General features: G+C 43.6%; 1 protein-coding gene across 4 annotated transcripts in view; it reads left to right on the forward strand.

Moving 5' to 3' along the window:
- The first annotated feature begins 18237 nt into the window (after positions 1-18237).
- Positions 18238-21874, forward strand: part of ARID1B (AT-rich interaction domain 1B) — a 397799-nt gene continuing 394162 nt past the window's right edge. For 2 of the 4 annotated variants that reach the window (XM_045544625.1, XM_045544627.1), the window contains exon 1: positions 18238-20294. In XM_045544625.1, coding sequence (XP_045400581.1) covers positions 18546-20294 — 1749 coding nt within the window. In that variant the 5' untranslated portion in view covers positions 18238-18545. The remainder of the gene's footprint in view (positions 20295-21874) is intronic. The other 2 variants (XM_045544626.1, XM_045544628.1) reach the window with 1 other exon arrangement.

The following is a 21874-nucleotide window of genomic DNA, read 5'->3' on the forward strand; positions in this document are numbered from 1 at the left end:
TTCCTTAGTGGATTTCAATTTTTATTTCCTGTCTAAGAAAATGCTTATATCCCTGAGGTCATACAAGTATTCTCCCATACTGACTTCTAAAATTTTTATAGGGTTATATTTCACATATGGCTCATTAATTCACTTACAGTTGGTTTCTGTGTATGATGTGATGTATGAATGTAAGTTCTACTTATCCTTACGTATCTTACCCTTGTTTGTTTTTATATGTACATGTTCTTATCTCCCATCTCACTCACTATACAAAGATATATTGTGGGATGCAGGAAAATGATACTCTGAGAGAATTTATAGCCTCAATACTTAAAGGCTGAAAATTAAGTAGCTATGTTTCCAAACTTGAAAGTTAAAGAAAGAGCAACAGAAAAAAAAAAATCACAAAGGAAGTAGGATAAAAAACACTATAGAGATAAGAGTAGAAACCAAATAAATAACCACCATATAAATAATAGATCAATTAAATAGAAGTCAGTTAAATAGAAAACATATAAATAATAGATAGGCTCAAGGAATCCAAAATATTGTTCTTTGAAAAGTCTAGCAAAGTAGGTAATCTGGTAAGACTACTCAAGAAAAAGAGAAAAGGCACAAATAAATATTGTTATTAAAGTGACGAGAGTGTCATACCTTCAGATGCAGCAGAGAATAAAAAGATAAGAGAATGCTTTTAATCAACTTTATGCCAATAAAACTGAAAATTTAGAAGAGAAAAATACACATTTCCAGAAAAATGTGTATTGATTTTGCATCTATCTGGGTAAACTCTCTTGTTAATTCTAATTCTTTCTCTGTGGATAATTTTAGGTTTTCTACATAAAATGGCCATATGATACGTGAATTGTAACAGTATTGCCCTTCCCCCGTTATCTCTTTGTCTCCCAACTGTCTTTCTGGAGTGCCTGTTAAAGTGCAGTTGTACTGGAACTTCTCACTCTGTCTTCCATGTCTTGTCACCTCTCTTTTATATTTCCATCTTGTTGTCTCTGTGTTGCATTATGAGTCACTCACTCAAATCCATTTTTTGGTTTACTGTTTTACATAATGATTTAACTATTCATTGAGCTTTCAATTTGAATGAATTAATCTTGCCTGTATAATAGTCCAATTCAATCCTATTTCAATCTGCCTATTGTCTGCTCACATAGTTCTTTTGTCCCATTATTTCATTCTTTTGTCATTATTTCAATTCCTTCTTTTACCTCGTTAATAATTTTATACATAGTAATGTTTATAGCCTCTTCCAGCATGTTTAATTATCTGTAGCTTTTTTTTTTTTTTTTTTTGAGACAGAGTCTCACTCTGTTGCCCGGGCTAGAGTGAGTGCCGTGGCGTCAGCCTAGCTCACAGCAACCTCAAACTCCTGGACTCAAGCAATCCTACCTCAGCCTCCCGAGTAGCTGGGACTACAGGCATGCACCACCATGCCCGGCTAATTTTTTCTATATATATTTTTAGCTGTCCATATAATTTCTTTCTATTTTTTTTAGTAGAGACGGGGTCTCGCTCTTGCTCAGGCTGGTGTCGAACTCCTGAGCTCAAACAATCTGCATGCCTCGGCCTCCCAGAGTGCTAGGATTACAGGCATGAGCCACCGCGCCTGGCCTATCTGTAGCTTTTTGGGTACTAATTTTGTTGATTATTGAGCCTTTTGATTCTTCCTCATTTCTTCATATGATTGTAGTGTTTTATTGTGAGCTTATCCTAAACAGTGATGGTCTTTTCTATGGGAGTCCTGTGGGCCCTAGATTATGGATTTGACCCTGTAGGATGGGTGTATATTTGGTTCTTAGGGGTCCCAGAATTGTTGTGGGCATTGGCCCAATTTGTTTTTTCTTGCCCAACTGTTTTGGTAGTTTATTAGCTGAGAATTCTCATGCTATAAGGAGGTATAAAATTAGATTCCACACTGAGGCTTGGGGTTTTAATTTCTTAGAAGAGATGTTTCATTTTCCTTCATACTCAAAGCCCCTAATATTGTTCTTTTTTCTTGCTGAAGTTCTTTTTCAGTGTCATTTTCCTGAACTAAACAACCATACAAGAGCCTCTCCTTAACTCAGCCCCTTGATTCCAGATTCATCTTGAGTGAACCCAAGGCCAGGTCTGTTGCCTCCAATGTGAGGTTTATACCCCAACTCCCACCCTCTACATGCCAGATCTACCAGCCCAACTTTATAGTTCTAGCTACCAGAGGACTTTCCTTTCTTCTGTCTTGGCTTAGTTATCTACTTTTAAAAACACTATTTGTGTATTAGTAACTTACTTCATTATATCTTACCCAAAATATCTATGCATTTATTGCAAGAGGTTGTCTGCATTGGGCCCCTTATTGCTAGAACCAGCAGTTATAGAAAAAGTCTTGATATGCCCATATTTAAGTAAATATTTCCATTGGGTGAGATTACAGGTGATTTTGTTGTCGATTAAAGCCTTACCTTTAATGTTTGGATTTTATACAATGACTCTGTAATACTTTTATTATTTGAAAGTATAAAATGATTTCAATTTTGGAAAAAGTTTAATGAAAATTGAATTGGAGTATCATATTGTCACATTGTTCAGAAATTATTTTACTCTTATAATATCTATGTTTAAGCAAGGAAAGAGGTCACATAAAGTTTTAAACTTACTTTATATTTAATTTTAGAATTAGGATGCATTGCAGTGAAACATTACCAATTCAGACTAAATGAGGGAAATGAATCCAAGGTAGTCTAAAGCCTAAATATTTTTAATGTCTTTTCATTTCTTCAGGTAAATCCAATAAATGGAATGATAAATGATGTCAATTAGGAAAGGCCCTTTACTAAACAAATAGAACATATTGTTACATGCCTCTAAATAGAAAAAAATATTCCCTATCCCCATCTCTGCCTCTCAATCCTTGTATTTACTAGTTACCGTTAAGTTTGGGTATCCTTAAAATAGTTGGGCTGATACCTTTTTAAATGTCTGTGGTCTCAGTTTCCTGATTATATTTGTGAATGTTTGTTTCTAAGTCTATCTGGGTATGTGGGCTGTGTCTTGGGTGTGAGGATGTGATTGTGTGTTTGAGGGAGGTATTGGGGATGAGAGGGCGTCTGTGTGTAATGATTGTGAATTCTTCTACTCTTTCAATTGATGCATTTGCTTTAATCTTGTCCCTATTCAGCTGATCATTACTTCTAAATTATTGATGCTCAAATAATGTTTTCCTTTAAATGATTTGCCAATATGTATGTACTGATATTTTTAAACTCAATTTAAAAAAATTAATTCTAAAGTGGGAGTAAAATAGAAAATATTCCCTGGAAATACCATACCAAACTCCACTCAGTATATCATCTGAACATTTCCCTCATGGTGTCTGCCTCTTTAAGAAAGCCTTTGCAATAAATTATATTAAAACAAATACTGTACAGAACAAAAGATTGCCTGTAGAGCAAAATGTAAAACAGTTTCTCATGGTGGACTTTCAATGTAATATAAACATTTCTTTCTACATAACTTTTGTAAACCTTAGAAAAAAATTTTAAAGTTTCTCTTATATAGAAGGAAAGAATCAGGAAGAAAGGGAGAGAGGCAGGGAGGGAGGGAAGGAGGGAGGGAGGGAAATGGATCATACATTGTGGTTTGCATTTGCAAGAAAAGTCTAGCTATGGTACAATAGCCCAGCACTGTCTGACCCTGGAACTGGACCCAACTATTGTGGGTCAAAAACTACAGTACCAAATTCAGCCCCAGTGATGGAGAGAGGTGCAGCAATGCAGCTTCACCCTGGTCCGGAGAGTATGGCTGGCCACGGGACTTCCCTGGAGTGTGAGCCAGTTAGAGACTCTTCTAGTTTAGGGTGAGACACACCTATGTCCAATCCTGGATTCTCCATTTGCTGGTCATGTAACCTTATACAAATTATTTTACTTCACATTGTTCAGTGTTCTTATTTGTAAAACAGAGATATCACCTACCTCATAGGATTCTCATAGGATCTCATCCAAATGAGATCATGCATGTAGGGCCCTTAGCACCATGCCCTATCACATAGCAAGCACTCAATTACTATGAACTGTAGCATTTTTGGTAAGCAGTAGCCCTTGAGGGTGTTCAATAAGGGGGAAGCTGATATTTGGAAATCCAGGCAGACAGGCAGCATCAAATACAGTTGTCAACAGGTAACAAGGCCCCAGCAATGAGCCAAGAGTTGAGGGACTAGCTCCCAGTCCCAAGAGAGGGTGGAAGGCTAAAACTGATATAGTGGTTTGCACAAAGAAGAGCCCCAGGCTCAGAAGGAGAGGGCAACAGGCAGGATTCAGTGGCTGGGACCCGATGCCAAGAAAGGATGTGGTTAGCAAAACTGCTGGGCAAGTGAAGCCTGGGTCTCAGCTGCAAGGTACAGCACAGAACGGAAGGACCAGCAGCAAAGGAGACCAGTCTCAAAGCATCTGGCCACAGCTTTTGAACCCCACCAAATGCCGCCCTACCCAGGACAAATCAGCTGGTGATTGGTCCTGGAGCCAGAGTTGGGGAACCTGCTGGGGAAGACAAATAGAGTATTTTCAGTTTTAGTTTTATTGATTTATCTTAAATACAGTTTTACATGATTCAAAAATCAAAACAATATTAAAAGGTGTACATGAGAAAGCGTGCTTGCTTCCATTCCTTTCTCCTGTACTTCTATAGAAAATCACTCCCAACAGATACTTACCCTTTCAGTGTGTGTTTTTTTCACAAATGTAAACAGATATACATACATATTCTTACTCCCTCTTCCTGTGATACAAAATATAGCACACCTTGTTTTTTTTTTTTAACTTGACACTGTATCTTGTAGATTTCTCCATTTCTATCTAACAATTGTTCTATTTTATGGCTGCACAGTTCTTCACTGTGTAGATATCCTTTAAAAAAGGAAATACTACAGCCCCAACCATTTTGTGTTTAGTTATGTATCCCCAAACCAGAAGCATTCTAGGTATGATGGCTGCTATAGGTAAGAAAGACGAGGAAATTAAAATCCTGAATGATGTCTTGGATCCTGAAAAGCACATGGACCTCTCTCTCTCCTCGGGTCATCCTGGCCCCTGGTCACCCTCCAGCTCCTGTGCCCCTATAACACCAGGCTGACCTCCTGGCCGTGACTGAAGAACGTTTCCCTGTCTACTTTCTCACCTTGAGCAGCCCTTGGGCTGCCACCTCAGAAATATTTACCTATGGCGTGTGGGATGCGATGGAAAGAATTTTTAAAGAATTTTGTGAAGTACAATTAGCAGACTAAGAACAAGAGCAACTATGATAGAGTTATACAGGGGCCTTGGCCAGAGTGACTCGGGTCTGGGAAGCAGTGACCTACTCTAATAATTGTCAATATTTTCAAAAAACTTCAATTTTCAATATGTTGAAAGGATATAGAAGGATATGTCTTTTTCTATTTCATTTGTACTCAGATCATTAAAAATGACTTTGAGAAGACAATGGGGGAAGACATGAAGTATTTCTTATGAATATACAGGACCTTCTCTGTCCTCACTATTAGAAGAATGATGACAACACAGAGTCTTGGGTGAGCTGAAACTCTAGCTGGGCTACACTGGAGACGAAGGTTCCTGTTCGCTGCCAGACTCACTGTTTAACTTTTAGCCACCTTCACTGTGGAATTTTTATATGGACAACACATATATATTTCCCCCCAAACATTTAAATTTAAGTCTCTCAAAGGAGAAAAATAAGTTAAATCAGATCCTGACCAAATAATAACAATGCCAAGATTGCATGTCATATAATAGCATCTTATTACATGAATTTTTTTTTAAATTAGATGTTAAACCAAAGTATCTAGAAACTACATCTCAACTCAGCTATGATTAGCCTACTTTTAGATCAATCGTGCTAATAATTTTATTTCTCTGTAGTACAAAGAAATATCTAATGTCTATTTGTAATAATTTTAATAACCTGAGCTCTTTAGAAGTATAGTGAGAAAGCTTTTGTAACAGCACGTTTTAGTTATAGCACCTCTTAAAAAAATCCCGACTCTGTAGGGTGGCCATAAAGCCTTTTCACATGTCAGTTAAAAATTATGTATGTGTTCCTCTTCACAAAAATCTTATTTCCCCCATGTTGTCCCAGACATCTTCCCCCATATTGATAGCTGGAAATTATTAAATCAATCCATGATAGCTGTTTCTAGGTCTTTGACTCTTGTTACACGGAACAGAAAACTTTTCTTTCATAATATCTCAAGGCAAAAGTCTGCATTTCCAGAAGCAGGGCCCCTGAGGCATTCCCTAACTCCCAGAGCGAGTGCCAGGTGCACCACCTCGCTGCAGGAGGGTGGTGACCTCCTGTTCTCACTCCTGCACAGACCACCCCACACTATGTTCAGATGAGCAGAGTGGCTGGCACTTGTCTTGCAAAAACACAGCTCTAGCAAGTGATTTTCTGAAATTGCTGCTGCCGTGACATGAGAGGGATTCTGCTCAATTTCCTTAGAATGATGGATTGATCACTAAGGACACAATCTCATGCACAGGGAACTTGTGGCTGCTCAGGAAGTGTCAGAGAAACCCAAATATTTCAGTCACATTGGTACCATGCTTGGGGGAATAGGTGTTGCCTTATTATCACTGTGACTGGTTTAGAGGTTGCTTGTTCATTGGAGGATCAGGTCCTTTGTTAGGCCCCAGATATAGAAAAATGTGGAGTGCACCCTTGGAGCAGTCACTCTAGAAGTGGGGACATAAATACTCACAAACATTCACAACACAAGAAAATAAGGGCTAAAACAGTGATGCCTACAAGTTGGTTCCATGGCTCTGATGTGACTATTCCTCTGTGTGGGAACCATGATCAGGGAAGACTTCACCAAGGGGGTGACATTTGGGCTGAATTTTGAAAGATGGTAGCTCTTTATAAAGCAGTGGGAAGTTGCTTAGGAAGCAGCAAATGTAAAAGCAGAGAGGTAGGAGAGAACCTGGTGGGGCAAGGAATTCAGTGGAATTCATCAGGGCCCCCCCGCCCCAAGGGGTGAGTGCTGAGCCAGACTATCGGGGAAGCAGCTGGACATGCAGGAGAATGACAGGAACCATGGCTGGTCAGGGCAGAGAGGACAGACTGTCCCGAGGAGCATCACAGTGAGCTGGGTGGCTGCAGGGAAGTGGCCCTGAGGAGTAGAAGCAGGAGCTGCCTCAGGGTTGGGGGGCTGTGGTAAGGAGGACAAGAAGTTGGTGAAAGAAAAAGAGAAAGAGCAGAAGAAGCTTCCAGCTAGAATGGTTTCAGGGATGTCCAGGAGGAGAAAAGTAATTTTGAGGCTCAAAGAGTCATCGGTAGCCACCAATTGGTCCATTCACCACCTTTTACAGATAAGTAAATTGAAGTCTGTGCCAGTAGGTGCCTCTTTCAGGTCAAAGATTGTCATATGTCCTTGAAACTTCCATCCCACCCACACCCCTGAGCCTTTTCCAAAATACTTGGCACTCAGAAGAGCTTAGATCATGTAAATAGACCTCCCACCCCACCCAGCTTTAACAAGCAGAAGCAGACACTGTGCTTCAAGCATCCATATACATTTCCAAAAGATTGGGGCAGAGGAACACCAAAAAAAGTCAAGTGGGTTTTCCTAGAAGAAAAGTCATCAGAAATCATAAGTGGAGATTTTCGAGCAGCCAGATGAGGTTAGCAATTATGGAGGCAGTGGACCAGTTGTTGGAGGGATTTATCCGTGGAAGTTCAGCAAGAAAGGCTATTAATTGGAAAGGCTAAGATAGTTCTTATTCATCTTCTACAGTTGTAACCTTGAGCCTAAAATTTCTATGACTTCCATGAATTATCTCACTTTAGGGGGAGGATCTAGCCTAGTTAATGATAAATGTATCAAAGGATAAATTGTAATTTGCAACATTTTTTTTTTTTTTTTTAGACCCAGTGATGTTTTTAATAATAATGTCTGCCTATCTTTCTCTGTCATTCTACTCCTCCCATCCATCCCTCCTCTACCCTTCCCTTCCCTTTCCTTCCAGTTCCTTCCTTCCTTGTCTTCTTCTCCATAGCCACCTTGGGTGAGGTAAACTGTCATCTCCATGCACCCATCAATCCTTGTCATTGAAGCCAAAGGGACCCACATGGCCCCACACAGCAGGGCGTGGGTTGTAGAGGCCTTCCCTTACTTCTCTCGTCCTGCCTGCCTCGTACCTGCACTCTTTTGTAGTGTAGATGGTGTACAGTGTTTCATTATCACCTCCAGCGTCAAAATGCTCTAGAGCATCCACTGTCCTGCCTAGCCACAGAATCATGGCATCAACTTGGACCTGCCTGGAAAAGAGCCCCCACACTCCGCCCCTCCTTTCAGTACCCTCTTCATCTACCAGCGCTCAACTGTGACATGATCCACAGTGACAAACCCTGGATTCCAGCCATTAGGAAATGGGATAAGGATCCACCAGACTGAACTGTTTGGATGGAAAGAAAACCTTTTTCAATATTAGGGTATGTTCTCTTTTTTATACCTTCAGCCCATTAACATGCAGGGCTGGTCCTGGGGGACTATGTTGGGTAAATAAGATTGGTCCCTGGCATCACAGCCCCCATTCACTTTGGTCACTCTGCGCCTTCTCTCTGGCACCCACGTCCTCTTTCTCTTCTCTTCTTCTTCTGTATCACAGTGGGCTTTCAGGAACAGATCCAAAATATGTTCATAAGAAGGTGTAATATAACTAACAAAAGCTTAAGGTATTACTCGTTAGAATCAAATTTGTATTTTGACAGGGCTCAAAGCCTTTTGGAGAAAGGAATAAATTCAAAAATCTTTAATGGAGAAATTTTAATTACATAAAAGAGAAATGTTCGGGGTTGAGTGTAGTATACCTGATTTTCCTGAAATCACATGACAGACATCTATTTTATTTAGAAATTAAAATACACACACTTGCAAAACCTCCTTACCTATATAATTCTAGGCAATATGTTGAGTGCTTTACATAAACTCTCTCATTTCATTCTTAACCCCCCAAAATCATATGAAGTAAATATTTAGTGTTTCACATACATCCTGGTACACGGCAAGGTCAAGTAAATTGCCAAAACTTGCACAGCCTGTAAATGTGGAGCTGGGATGTGAATCCACCTTCTTTCTACAGATTGAGAAGCCCCCAGTGGGAACACTCCATGTGGTGGGAAGCAGTTTTCCTGCCTGCCTCCTGGGTTGCTTGCTTAAGAAACATATAGAAATTTAAAAACCTTTTCTCATCTTTAAAAGGCCCCTTAATCATCTTTGTTTTTCCCTGAACTCCCCAGAGTTGTGTGTGTCATCCTCATAATGATGTCCTGAAATGAAACACAGTGGCCTGGTCTATTTTCACTTTTCAGCCTATGCAGGATATAAAAATAAACAGCATATGGTGAAAAGTTAATGAGATTAAAAAAATAAGTTCACTTAAAATAATCCACGGGCTTTTCTACATGTGTTCTTGGTCTGGTTTCAAAAACCACAGGAGTTTTACTATGCTTTAGAAAAGGGTAAATATTTTGCATTGTTTCTGTTGGGGTCAATGGAAAACCAATCTCGTAGAATCGGCACTAATAATCATGTTGTTTATAAACAAGAGCCACGCTAGGCTAGCACCAACTAAGACTTACTGTGATGTGCCCGAGCGTTAAACGTGTTCAGAGCAACTCCTCGATGCTCTCTACAGTTATGAATCTCAGGCCCACATGATGGTCCTTGAGCTAACAAGAGTAATCAAGCATCTACCTGGAGAGGAAGATGGAAATCAGAGTTAGTTTCTGAGAGTAGCAGCCTCTGAACAGAGTGTAGAACTTACATTACCTTAATAAGTAGACCCCATCTTTTAAGACAAATTTCTTCTGCCTTTTAAGTAAATAACAAAAGAAGTTAGGAATCCTATCTTTATTTTAAATAAGCATCGACAGTCATTTAATAAAGTCATTGTTGCTTGAGCTATATCAGTTATCTGCATTGAAAGAAACAATTAATTTGAAAATGCATGTAATAATTTTACTTGCACGTTTGTGTTCAAAGCCACAAAGTTCTCTCACCAGTTAAGTGCTCAGAGCCCACTGTGGGGCCAGGCTTGTTCTGAGTGGTGGCAGATATAAGAGGGACTCCGAAGACAGGGACTTTGTCCTTGAGAAATTGGTGATCCAGCCAGAGATAGAAGGTCCTTAATAAAATAAAGAATAGTTATCAAACACTTCTGGTGTGCCAGGTGCTGTGCTCAGAGCTTTGGAGGAATTATTTCATTTAATCCTCAGAAATCCAGTGAAGTAGGCGCTATTATTATCTGTGTTTTAAACATGAGAAAATCAAGGCATGAGAGGTTTACCTGACTTTCAGAGTGTTGTTGTCAGAATTATATGAGAAGCCATAATGCACTGTATCAGTGAGGTTTAGAAGTGGTTTCCTACTAAAAAAAAAAAAAAAAAGGAAAAGGAAAAAACAAAAAAAAATCCCAAAACAAACCAAAGCAAAAAAAATCGGTAGCTTAAATAAGGTATAAGTTTATTTTTCTTCCTCATAAATGAAGCCTGGTGGTAGACAATGCCCAAGCCACCCTGAAGCTCCACTTAAGCACGTGGACACATTCCACTCCAAGGAAATCTGGGAAATGCAGAATATTTTTCATAAACATTTTACAGGTGGTTATGTGCCCAGCTAAAAGTTGGGGCTTCTATCACTGAAAGTGGGGAGAGTAGATATTGGATCAGGCAACCTGCCTCTCTGTCACATGTATGCAAAGTGCTGGACACAGGATAAATGTAATAAATGTTAAGTAATAATAGTTACAGAGCTCAAAGTGGCCTAGAAGAGGTTTGATTCTTTGATTAAATACAACTATTTCTGCCTGAAGTTTTCTGTTTCCCAGACTTGTGCGGCAGTGAAGGAGACAAAGGGAAGGGGTGCTCAGTGCTCCAAGCTCAGTAGGCTGGAGCATCAGCTCCTGGAGCATGTCTCTCCTTTTCCTCCTCCAGAGACCCAAGCGGTTTGCCCTAGGGTTTCACACTTGTGGACAGGTGGCAGAAAGCCAAATCCTGATGCAAAACAAGGATACTGCCCAGATCCGGGCATTTCCCAACCTAGGCTTCGGCTTTCCTCTCATGCTCTCCTTCAGAGACTACAAATGATAGCTCTGGCCTCTGGAAAATGGGAAGCAGGGGACAAGTGGTGACATGGGATAAAGGTGTCCTTTATATCAGTGACAACAAGCAAGACATCCTTGGTGGTGTGCAAACAGGTGGCCCTGGGAAGAGGGGCTAGTTGTAACCCCTGGGTTAGGTGTCTGGATCCATTTGGTTCATTTGTTTTGGAAGGTTTTCTATGATCATCTCAATCTCACAACTTCCTAGCTAATTAAGAAGGCCTTCAGGCCACAGAATATTTGCATTTTATGGTATTGAGGGGTTGCCCTCAGCCTCCTAAATCTCTAAGCTTTCTTTAGGTCTAAGATTCTATGGTGAGCAGAGCTGGCTCCTCAGAGCAGAGAGGGGTGGTGGAATGAACTGGGCAGGACAGATGCATAGGATGGAGTGGAATGGACAGTGGGGATAAAAGCTGGAATTTCCAGCTGCTTCATATATTGGTTTGGGCCAGGAAGGGGTGGAGAGGAAAAAGAAGTGAGAGGTAAGACCTTGATCCTGCCATTCCTTCACCTCCTTATCTACGACCACATCCTCCAATGTTACCTCCTCACTGTCTCTCTCATGGAGGGCCACTGCAGGCATACATGCAGCTCTATGTAAGTTAGAAGAAGACACTCCATCCTCCCATGGATTCAGCTCTGTGCCAAGACTCAATGAGTGGCAAGCAGAAAGGCTCTGGCTGAGCCACAACTCCAACCCATCTCCTTGGCCGTGAGCAGTGAACAACCTGCACATTCTTAAGTGGTGGACTCTTTGGGATCAGTTCACTTATCTCCATTCCCATGGTCCCTTGAGCCCCCATACAACTCCTCCATCTCTCATCTGGACTATGCCCAATCATAACAGATAATTAGGGGAGCCATTTACAAAGAGGCCTAAATTTAGACTTTGGAATTGGTGCCAACTAAGGTTATACATTTAGTTCTAGAGATACAGCGACTAGATTAATAGATGTTCATCACATTTTTTTTTTTTTCTTTTAAACTCGAGATCTGGGCCGGGCAACCTCATCCCTGTAATCCTAGCACTCTGGGAGGCCGAGGTGGGAGGATTGCTTGAGGTCAGGAGTTTGAGACCAGCCTGAGCAAGAGTGAGACCCCATCTCTACTAAAAATAGAAAAAAAATCAGCTGGTGTAGTGGCATGTACCTGTAGTCCCAGCTACTCGGGAGGCTGAGGCAGGAGGATTGGTTGAACCCAGGAGTTTGAGGTTGCTGTGAGCTAGGCTGATGCCATGGCACTCTAGCCTAGGCAACAGAGTGGGACTCTGTCTCAAACAACCAACCAACCAACCAACCAACCAACCACACACACAACAAAAAAACCCTTGAGATCTATTACCAGACCACACTGCTTATAGGGTCCTATGAATTAATTAAAAAATAAATCTTAAGAGTTATTGTGCAAAAAGCATACTTGTATGGCATTGTATTTTTGAGGCCGAATACATTAAGTTTTTAAAAAATGTAAACATTAAAATAAACTAATTTTTATGATCCTCTTTTATTGTTTCTTAATATCATCATATACTGGGATCCAAAATAAATGAGTCTTTCCTGGTCCCCGGGGCCTGCGCCTGGACCCCTGGGACCTGGCCCCCATTCTAACTCCCCTCTGCTCTGGCGCCACCTGCTACGTGCTGTCTTCCCGGCGGTGGACGGGTTCTTGCCATAACCCTGATCTGACATTGGACCCCAGCTTAAACACTCCGGCTACTTCCCACTGCTCTGGGGACCCGAGCCCTAAGCGAATCGGGCCTGGGGCCAGCACAGCAGACCCCACCTCAGCAGCCCACCCTGCTCTCCAGTCCCACTGATGTTCGGGACGATCTTTCCTTCTTTGCCTGGTTGTTTCCTCCTTGCTTATCAGGGTTCAGCCCAAGCCACATTTCCTCAGGGAAGCCTTGCCTCAGCCCCAGTCTATGTTCGCTATTTCCCGACGCTATTTCCCGTATAGGACCCTTATCTTTTCTTCAGAGCCTATCGCTTTGCAATTCTACACTTATTAGTGTGATCATTTGATTAACGTTTAGCAGGTACATTCAATGAAGTAAATTATTATTGTTTTTTTATTGGCCATTCTGGTGGCTGCAGAGTCTAGCACAGGGCTGGGGCAGAGTGGGCACTCGGCAATTACTACTGAATTAATGAATGGGGTTGAAGCAAGAGGTTCCCTTCCCAGCTGCTCCTTGTGGGTTATGCTTTGGGAGGGAAACCTTTTAGCATGCATGGTCCTTGAGAAAGAAGGTCACCTATACCTTGGAGAGAAGTGTAGTTTGAGAGAGGAGTTACCTGAAGGTTAGAGAAGATGCCCAGGAAGAGCCAAATGAATTTTAAGTCTTAGAGTAACATGTTGCAATGTAGAAGGTTCCTTTAAGTTGGAGAGAGAAAAAAATTTATACTTAATTTGGGCATTTTTAGGGGAATGCATTAATAAGCAGATTCCTCAACAAAATTATGTCATTTTGTGTAAGAAGAGCATATGATCAAATTTTTTTTTGGCTCTTACCATAACAATCAGATGGTTGTTAATAAATACTTAAAGGTGCCCACTGACTCTTATAATGAATTAGGGACAAAGCAATTGAACATAAGCAAGGTGGAATACAAATCAGGAATGCACCACATTAATGTACATGAGTTATTGTTGTTTGGGATTTATTGTGGTTGAAAAGTAGTCTTATTTTTGAAGTCTACATGTACTATGAAGCAATTAATTAACCATATCCGTGAGAGAGACCCAGAAGGCCCTTAGGTAAGCCATCGAAACTTTTCTAGAAAATTGAAGTGATTAGACCTCCACAGGACTTCCCTTTGTATACCTGATTATTATACATGACCTCAAATGTTTACTACCCAAGTATTTATTTTTGAGGAACTATAGTGGAGTTATCTATAAAGTACCTTTACCCAAGTAGCAAGATGTCAACGATAGCAGCCACGTAGATGATTATGTGACATGATGTGGGAGAATACTGAGACACGCTAGTAGGTGCTCAGTGATTTTCAGTGATGGCAAAATGATTGAGGACAATACTGGCAATAAAAGGAAAGAAATGCCATTGAACACACATTTCTCTAAAAGTCATAGAATATTTATAAACTAGGCTGTAATAAAAAATATTTATTACACATCATTCAATATGTGGACAGTCCAGGATAAGATAAAAGGTACAATGTTTTAAGACATAATAAGGTGTTTTTTTCACTTATTTTACTCTTGTTGCTATGTTTCTAGGGATTTTGGAGAGAAATGGTAGTAGCCCAATGTTATATTTGACTTAAGGTTCTAGAAGTTCAGCCTCAACAGTGGTGGATTCCAAGTGCCATGTCAGAGCTGTGTCAGATTGAGGATTAGGGTCAGGTGCCCACTACTGGCTGCCAGCAAGGCGCAATGCTGTGGCATGGGGGATGTCTGAGCTTGCTTCTTTACTGGACAAATCGTCTATGACGTGAGTTGAAGGGCAGACCTTAGTATGTTTAATTTAATTGTTTATCTCCCCTATAAAGGACAGAACCAAGGTAATAGTTATCTTCTTATTTTCAGGGCATGGCAAAGTAGATTCTAGGTAAATTTGTCAGATGATTAAGTGTAGTTTATCCCCATCCAGGTTTACTATCCCCAAAATAATTTTCTGAGTAAGCATAACGGAGCTACTGTTTGTCATAGTTCCCAAATTTATTTCAATCTTTTTTGCCTATGTTGCTTTCAAATCCTACCTAATTGTTTTGTATTCTGAACTTAGGGGCCACTGTTAATTTGCATAGTTGCTTCAAATCAAATGCTATATCCCATATCTTGCATTGACTCAGAGTTATTCAATGCTAACGTCTAAATCGGAGAAGTGAAAAGGACAATTGTTTAGTGCTTTTTTAAGTCCCTGACCAAGATCAGTAGGGAAATCCCATTAGCTCCATTCATCGCATTTCTCATAAATCTAAAAGGAAAGCAAGTATCCAAAGCTTTATTCTTTAATAGTTCTTATTTGTAAAACCTTGACAGGGCTTTATTCTAAATTGCTTCCAAATTACATAAAGGATACTGAGAAATATGATGGGCAGTGAATCGTGATAGTTTCAGTCATCGAATAAATAAGTAGAACAGTAAAAGGGGACTAATCTGAAAGCAAACAGAGTATGATGGGTTACGATGAGGCAAAAAGAACAGAACTGTGGAATTCTTAAACAACCATCTGGCTCAATCCTCTTTAAGAGGGCAAGTTGAAGAGCCTTTTATTCAGTGCCCTAGAACTTATTCAAAAGGCACAGTATTTGAATATTAATATTTCCATATAGTTAAAAAAATCTCTTTTGAAACCAAAAAGGAATGTTTAACTAAATAATGGGTAATCCTCTGGCTAAACATGAAGGCGTGGGGAGCACCCTCTGGGTGGGAGGTCTGCTCAGGGGCTGGGTGGCTGCGGGTAGGCTTCAGGCCTTCACCTCCACAGCTTCATTGTGGTTTGAAATTTAGGCAAGAGATGTAAAATTAAGGAATTCATTAGGAAAAGTGAACAGCGATTCCTAGTACCTTACTTCGTCAAAAAGAAACAATAAGGAAGAATTGCCATAGAGGATAATTGAGGCAAAGAACACAATAGAAATTCTAATCTATAGTTGAAATTGTGCTTTTGTGGAATGTGAACCTGTTTTATCACTTTATATCAGACCCCTGACAATTGCTGTTTTGTTTATTAAGCCCTAGATTTTTAAATGAAACTACAGGAGTCTTTTACTTTGTTTTCCTGAGAAGGTATGTTGGAAAAGTATAAGTGGAAAAAATAAGAGTGTTTTACTTATCTTCAGCAAAGATGCTTAAAAAAGGTATTTTAGCACTCTCCGTGGTTTAAAAGACAAAACCAAGTCCTGCAGGCTTTGTGTTGTGCTTCTCTTACAGGCTGCAGTGCCTTCTGTCTGCTTTAGGGTGTGGCATCTGCCATTGGGGAGGAAAAACTGGCATGTGTCGCCTTTTATAGCAGACTGATTTCATTGTGCTGGGGGCCTCTGTTTTATAGCCTCTTAGTTCCAATCTTCTAGTTGACTTGCTGAAGCAAATGGAATTAAAAGAGATTTTGACTTATATACTTAGTTTTTTGTTTTTAAGTTTCCTGATTTTCTGACATGAAAAAAATATTTTTAAGAAAAGGGCCATAGCTGAACTTGGTGACTCATTTTCCCTTTCAGGACTAGTTGTGAAAATAAGCTACAACATATGGCTACACTTGTATGAATTGATTTTGATATATTTTATCAATTTGAAAAAATGCACTTTTATGATTATGTGTATATATTTAGTTTGACTATAAATGTCTAAAAGCATAAATATGTAATTGACTTTAGAATATATGTATATAGACACATACACAAAACAGACATATATTTATATTTGCATATGAAAAACTTAAAAAAATTCAACTTATGTAGTGTAATGCGTATAATTAGTATGTATTTGAATATATAAAAGGAGAAAATCCAGGAAAAAATGTCAAAAAGGCACACTAACAAAGATGTAGTATTCTCTTGGCAAAAACTGATGAATGATTTGGCACAAATTCATCTTATGGTTCTGTTATTCTCTCTTACACACGATGATATACCTCCAGTTTTCCAGTTGTTTGCACAGAATTGCAATTTGTTGTTTCTACACTCTATAATGACCCTTGGGTGTGCACCTGACTCCCCCACCCCCAATTAGTCACCAGTTTTGCAGTCTACCCTTTTCTATTTAGTCATAGAACATATTTATACTTGGTCAAGCAAATAACCACTGCAGATGAAATGAACTAAAATAGTTTCTATGAAAAGCTGAAGAATGAAATAATTTTGGAAAACTGTACATTCTACTAAAATCATATATTTCTGCCATTGTGGCCTCTGTGGAAAACCCTGGTTTCAAATGTTTTCTCTCATTGAAAACTGAGTCTACACTAGTAGAAGTGAGCCATTGCTTCAGGTAAAGAAGCCTTGTTATGAAAGATATTCAAAATTATCTTGGTGATAAATTAATAATAAAAACCTTTAAAACATTATGAAGTGAGAAAACAGATACAATTTTTTAGAGAACAAAGTATAGAACATTTCTGCTTTAGGATTAGAGTTGTTTGTTTTATATTATTATTGATCTTATATTTATTAACTATAATTACTTCACTTTTGTTTCACATTACTTAGAAATGAACTCATATCAAGAGGGTTAACTGTGCATATTAACCTCTGAAATACGATGAAAGGTATCATATGGATTTATGAAGATATGAGATAAACCTTAACTGTCGCTAGTTTAGCACCAATAGTTTAATTTTCACGTGAAAGTTGTTTGGAGCATAACATACTACTCTACATATTTGAGAGCGGACATCCAAGTGCTTTGTAAGGAAGATGCTCCTTTAGGAATACTTCAAGTTCTCATTGATAAGCCTCCATACATATTTAAGGTGCCTTAAAAAAGTTATATAAACATTATCTTTGGCGCAGGTGCAGTTATTAATCATAAGCATTTATTGAGTACCTGTTGTGTACAGGTCACAGGGCTCTTTGAATGAGGTTAACCTTCACTTAAAAAGCTTTCCTAATTTTGCAGTTGGAAGAAGTTGTGGGAATTACGCTGATGGCCCGAAATCAAGGCAGGGAGGCTAACGTTCTGAAAAATTACGTAACTCCTGGGAGAGACAGTGCTTTTGCACAGACTGCCTAGATATTTTCCTTCTCCGTGGGCTCCATGTACCCTCTGAGGCCAACAGACAACTTTGTTCTCCAGCCTTTCTCCCTCTTTTGTCTGCTCGTCAGACTCGTTTTCCACCTTTGTATCGTTCCTTTTAGACGTGAAAACAAACACACGAACGCCCGGTTGGCAAGGAGACAGAGGCACGAGGGGAAAGTGCAGCCTCCGGCCGCCCCACGCCGCCGCGCTCCGAGCGGCCGCCGAGCCTGCCCCAGGCCCAGGCCCAGGCCCCGGCCCCGGCCCCGGGCCCGGCCGGGCCCCGCGAGGCTGCGGCGGGGCGGGCGGCGGCGGCCCGGGGACGAGTCCAGTCCGCGTTTTGCGAGTGCACAGGAGTAATCAGAGAGAAGTGGATAATAGTTGCTCGAGCTCGCTCGGCTCCCTCTCATGCCATGCTGGGCCCGATAGGCTCAGCCAGTCGTGTATTTACCCATATCCGGGTTAGAGAGGAAAAGAGAAAAGTTTCATTTAAACCTGAGCTAAAAACTTTCACCATGAAAGCACACAGCGGGAACAGGCCCAGACCGTAAGGCGTGCCCCCGGCCCGGCTCTCCGGCGGGGCCTGCGGAGGGGGAGGGGGTCGGAGGCTTCCCGGCGGGCCGCGTGGATGCGCACAGGAGGGGCCGCGGACTAAAAAGTGGGGGTTATTGTCTCCCCCCGCCCCCCGCCCGGCCTCGCCACGCCGCGGCGATCATGGCCGCACGGGCAGCAGCGGCGGCGGCGGCGGCGCGGGCGCGGGCAGGCAGCGGCGAGCGGCGGGCGCCCCCAGGGCCGCGGCCGGCGCCCGGGGCCCGGGACCTGGAGGCGGGGGCGCGCGTGGCGGCGGCGGCACCGGGACCCATGCTGGGGGGCGGCGGCGACGGCGGCCTGAATAGTGTGCACCACCACCCCCTGCACCCCCGTCACGAACTGAACATGGCCCATAACGCGAGCGCCGCGGCCGCCGCCGCCAGCACTAACAGCGCCAAGAGCGGCGGCTCCGAGGCGGCTCTCAAGGAGGGTGGAAGCGCTGCCGCGCTGTCCTCCTCCTCCTCCTCCTCCTCCGCGGCGGCGTCCTCTTCTTCCTCCTCGTCGGGCCCGGGCTCGGCCATGGAGACGGGGCTGCTCCCCAACCACAAACTGAAAACCGTTGGCGAAGCCCCCGCCGCACCGCCCCACCAGCAGCACCACCACCACCACCATGCCCACCACCACCACCACCACCATGCCCACCACCTCCACCACCACCACGCACTACAGCAGCAGCTAAACCAGTTCCAGCAGCAGCAGCAGCAACAGCAGCAGCAGCAGCAACATCCCATTTCCAACAACAACAGCCTGGGCGGCGCGGGCGGCGGCGCGCCTCAGCCGGGCCCCGACATGGAGCAGCCGCAACATGGAGGCGCCAAGGACAGTGCCTCGGGCAGCCAGGCCGACCCCCCGGGCCAGCCGCTGCTGAGCAAGCCGGGCGACGAGGACGACGCGCCGCCCAAGATGGGGGAGCCGGCGGGCGGCCGCTACGAGCACCCGGGCCTAGGCGCCCTGGGCACGCAGCAGCCGCCGGTCGCCGTGCCCGGGGGCGGCGGCGGCCCGGCGGCCGTCTCGGAGTTTAATAATTACTATGGCAGCGCTGCCCCTGCTAGCGGCGGCCCCGGCGGCCGCGCTGGGCCTTGCTTTGATCAACATGGCGGACAACAAAGCCCCGGGATGGGGATGATGCACTCCGCCTCAGCCGCCGCCGGGGCCCCCAGCAGCATGGACCCCCTGCAGAACTCCCACGAAGGGTACCCCAACAGCCAGTACAACCATTATCCGGGATACAGCCGGCCCGGCGCGGGCGGCGGCGGCGGAGGAGGAGGAGGCAGCGGAGGAGGAGGAGGAGGAGGAGGAGGAGCAGGAGCAGGAGCAGGAGGAGCAGGAGCGGGAGCTGTGGCGGCGGCGGCCGCGGCGGCGGCGGCGGCAGCAGCAGCAGGAGGCGGCGGCGGCGGCGGCTATGGGGGCTCGTCCTCGGGGTACGGGGTGCTGAGCTCCCCCCGGCAGCAGGGCGGCGGCATGATGATGGGCCCCGGGGGCGGCGGGGCCGCGAGCCTCAGCAAGGCGGCCGCCGGCGCGGCGGCGGGGGGCTTCCAGCGCTTCGCCGGGCAGAACCAGCACCCGTCGGGGGCCACCCCGACCCTCAACCAGCTGCTCACCTCGCCCAGCCCCATGATGCGGAGCTACGGCGGCAGCTACCCCGACTACAGCAGCCCCAGCGCGCCGCCGCCGCCGCCGTCGCAGCCCCAGTCCCAGGCGGCGGCGGCGGGGGCGGCGGCGGGCGGCCAGCAGGCGGCCGCGGGCATGGGCTTGGGCAAGGACATGGGCGCCCAGTACGCCGCTGCCAGCCCGGCCTGGGCGGCCGCGCAACAAAGGAGTCACCCGGCGATGAGCCCCGGCACCCCCGGACCGACCATGGGCAGATCCCAGGTAACCCCTGCGCCGGCCGGGCCTGCTTCCGCCCGGCGGCCTCCCCGCGCCGCGAGCCTGAGTTTCTTTCTTTGCCGTGTACTTTTCCCCTTCTTCTCGCGGGGGTGGCGGGGGCGCGGCGCCCAAAGCCATTTTGACTGGCGGCCGCCTCGCACAGAGGTCGGGCGCACCCCTTGCCGGCCGCGCTGTCCAGGCCGAGGAGGGCTCCGCGGGGCTAGGCGGGCGGCCTGGGCTCTCCGGCGGCCCGCACCCTCGCCCCCACCCCCTCCCCCAGGCCCTAGAACGCAAGGCGAGGTTCTAGGGCGCCACCCGCGAGGAAGCCGTTGGGGCGGTGGGGACGACTCGGGTGCTTTTGTAGCAAAATAGGCTCTCCCGGCCAGGACGGCCGGGGGCGAATGTTGACCAGATCGGCTCTGGTAGCTCCAACAATGTGCTTTAACCGGGGAAAGAATGAGGAACTTTCTCCCACCTTAGCCACAGTACGTTCCCTCTTAGCTTCCAAGGTACAGGCAGGGAAAATAGGTTAGCTTTGTGACAACCAAGTAGGTTTTTCATAGTTATGTAGAGCCATTCGGAGATACTCGATGCGGGCTTCGAGTTCCAATGTTTACTAGCAGGAATAATACTAAAACTTACAACGACGTGGAGGGTAAAATATTCTAAAATATATCGATTCGTTCCTAAGAATAGCCAGGGAAATCCATTATTGGGCTTACGGGCTGCTTGAAAGGAGTCACCTTCAGCAGAGAGGCTGTTAAAGGAACACATTCCGGATCAATTGAACTTATTTTGATCGTGGATTAGGCATACATTTTATTCAACAAATCCAGTAAAATAGCAGACCATTGAAAATAGATCTTTGGGATCGTATTTATTTGGATTTTCTTTATTTTGCTGTCATCCAAATCCTACACTGTTATTAAGAAGTGTCCTTCACTCTTGCTGTTTCTTGCTAGTAGGCTGAGCCTAAAGACTGACTTGATCTCCTTTGCAAGGTTTGGAATTTGAATTGTGGAGGTAAACTGGCTGTAATAGTCTCCAGACAGCTGCCTCTGAGTTGACATCTAATCTGCCATCTGATTGGCTCCCCTCTCACCATTGGGCATTTAGCACTGCTGATGTAAATAGAAGTGCTGAGCAGTACAGTCACAAAAATTCTTGCCACAAATAATAACTGAGCTCTATTACAAGCAGATGTAAGGTTCAATATTATTTAAGGCTTAAATTTTTATGAATCATAGTTATTAATAAGAGGATTAAATACAGAAAAACATTACGCTCGTGTCTAGTATTGGGCACTTAGAAGATTCAGATCTTTGATGACACTCTTACAATATACACATTACATATACCAGGGACTTTAATTGTGGTTGAAATAAGACCATAATAAACCACCAATTTTACCAATTTTTGGATTTGTAAAGCTTTATAAAAGTCTATCCTTCACAAATTCAACTGTGAAAAAATTTGAATTGTTTCAGCACACATAGTTTAATATAACGTTAAAAATTTCAAGATTTTGATGTGCAGAAGTATTTTTTGGTGATATTTATTTAACATTATCAACAAGATTTAAGCTA

This window comes from Lemur catta, chromosome 2 (assembly GCF_020740605.2).
Source record: "Lemur catta isolate mLemCat1 chromosome 2, mLemCat1.pri, whole genome shotgun sequence".
NCBI lineage: Eukaryota > Metazoa > Chordata > Mammalia > Primates > Lemuridae > Lemur > Lemur catta.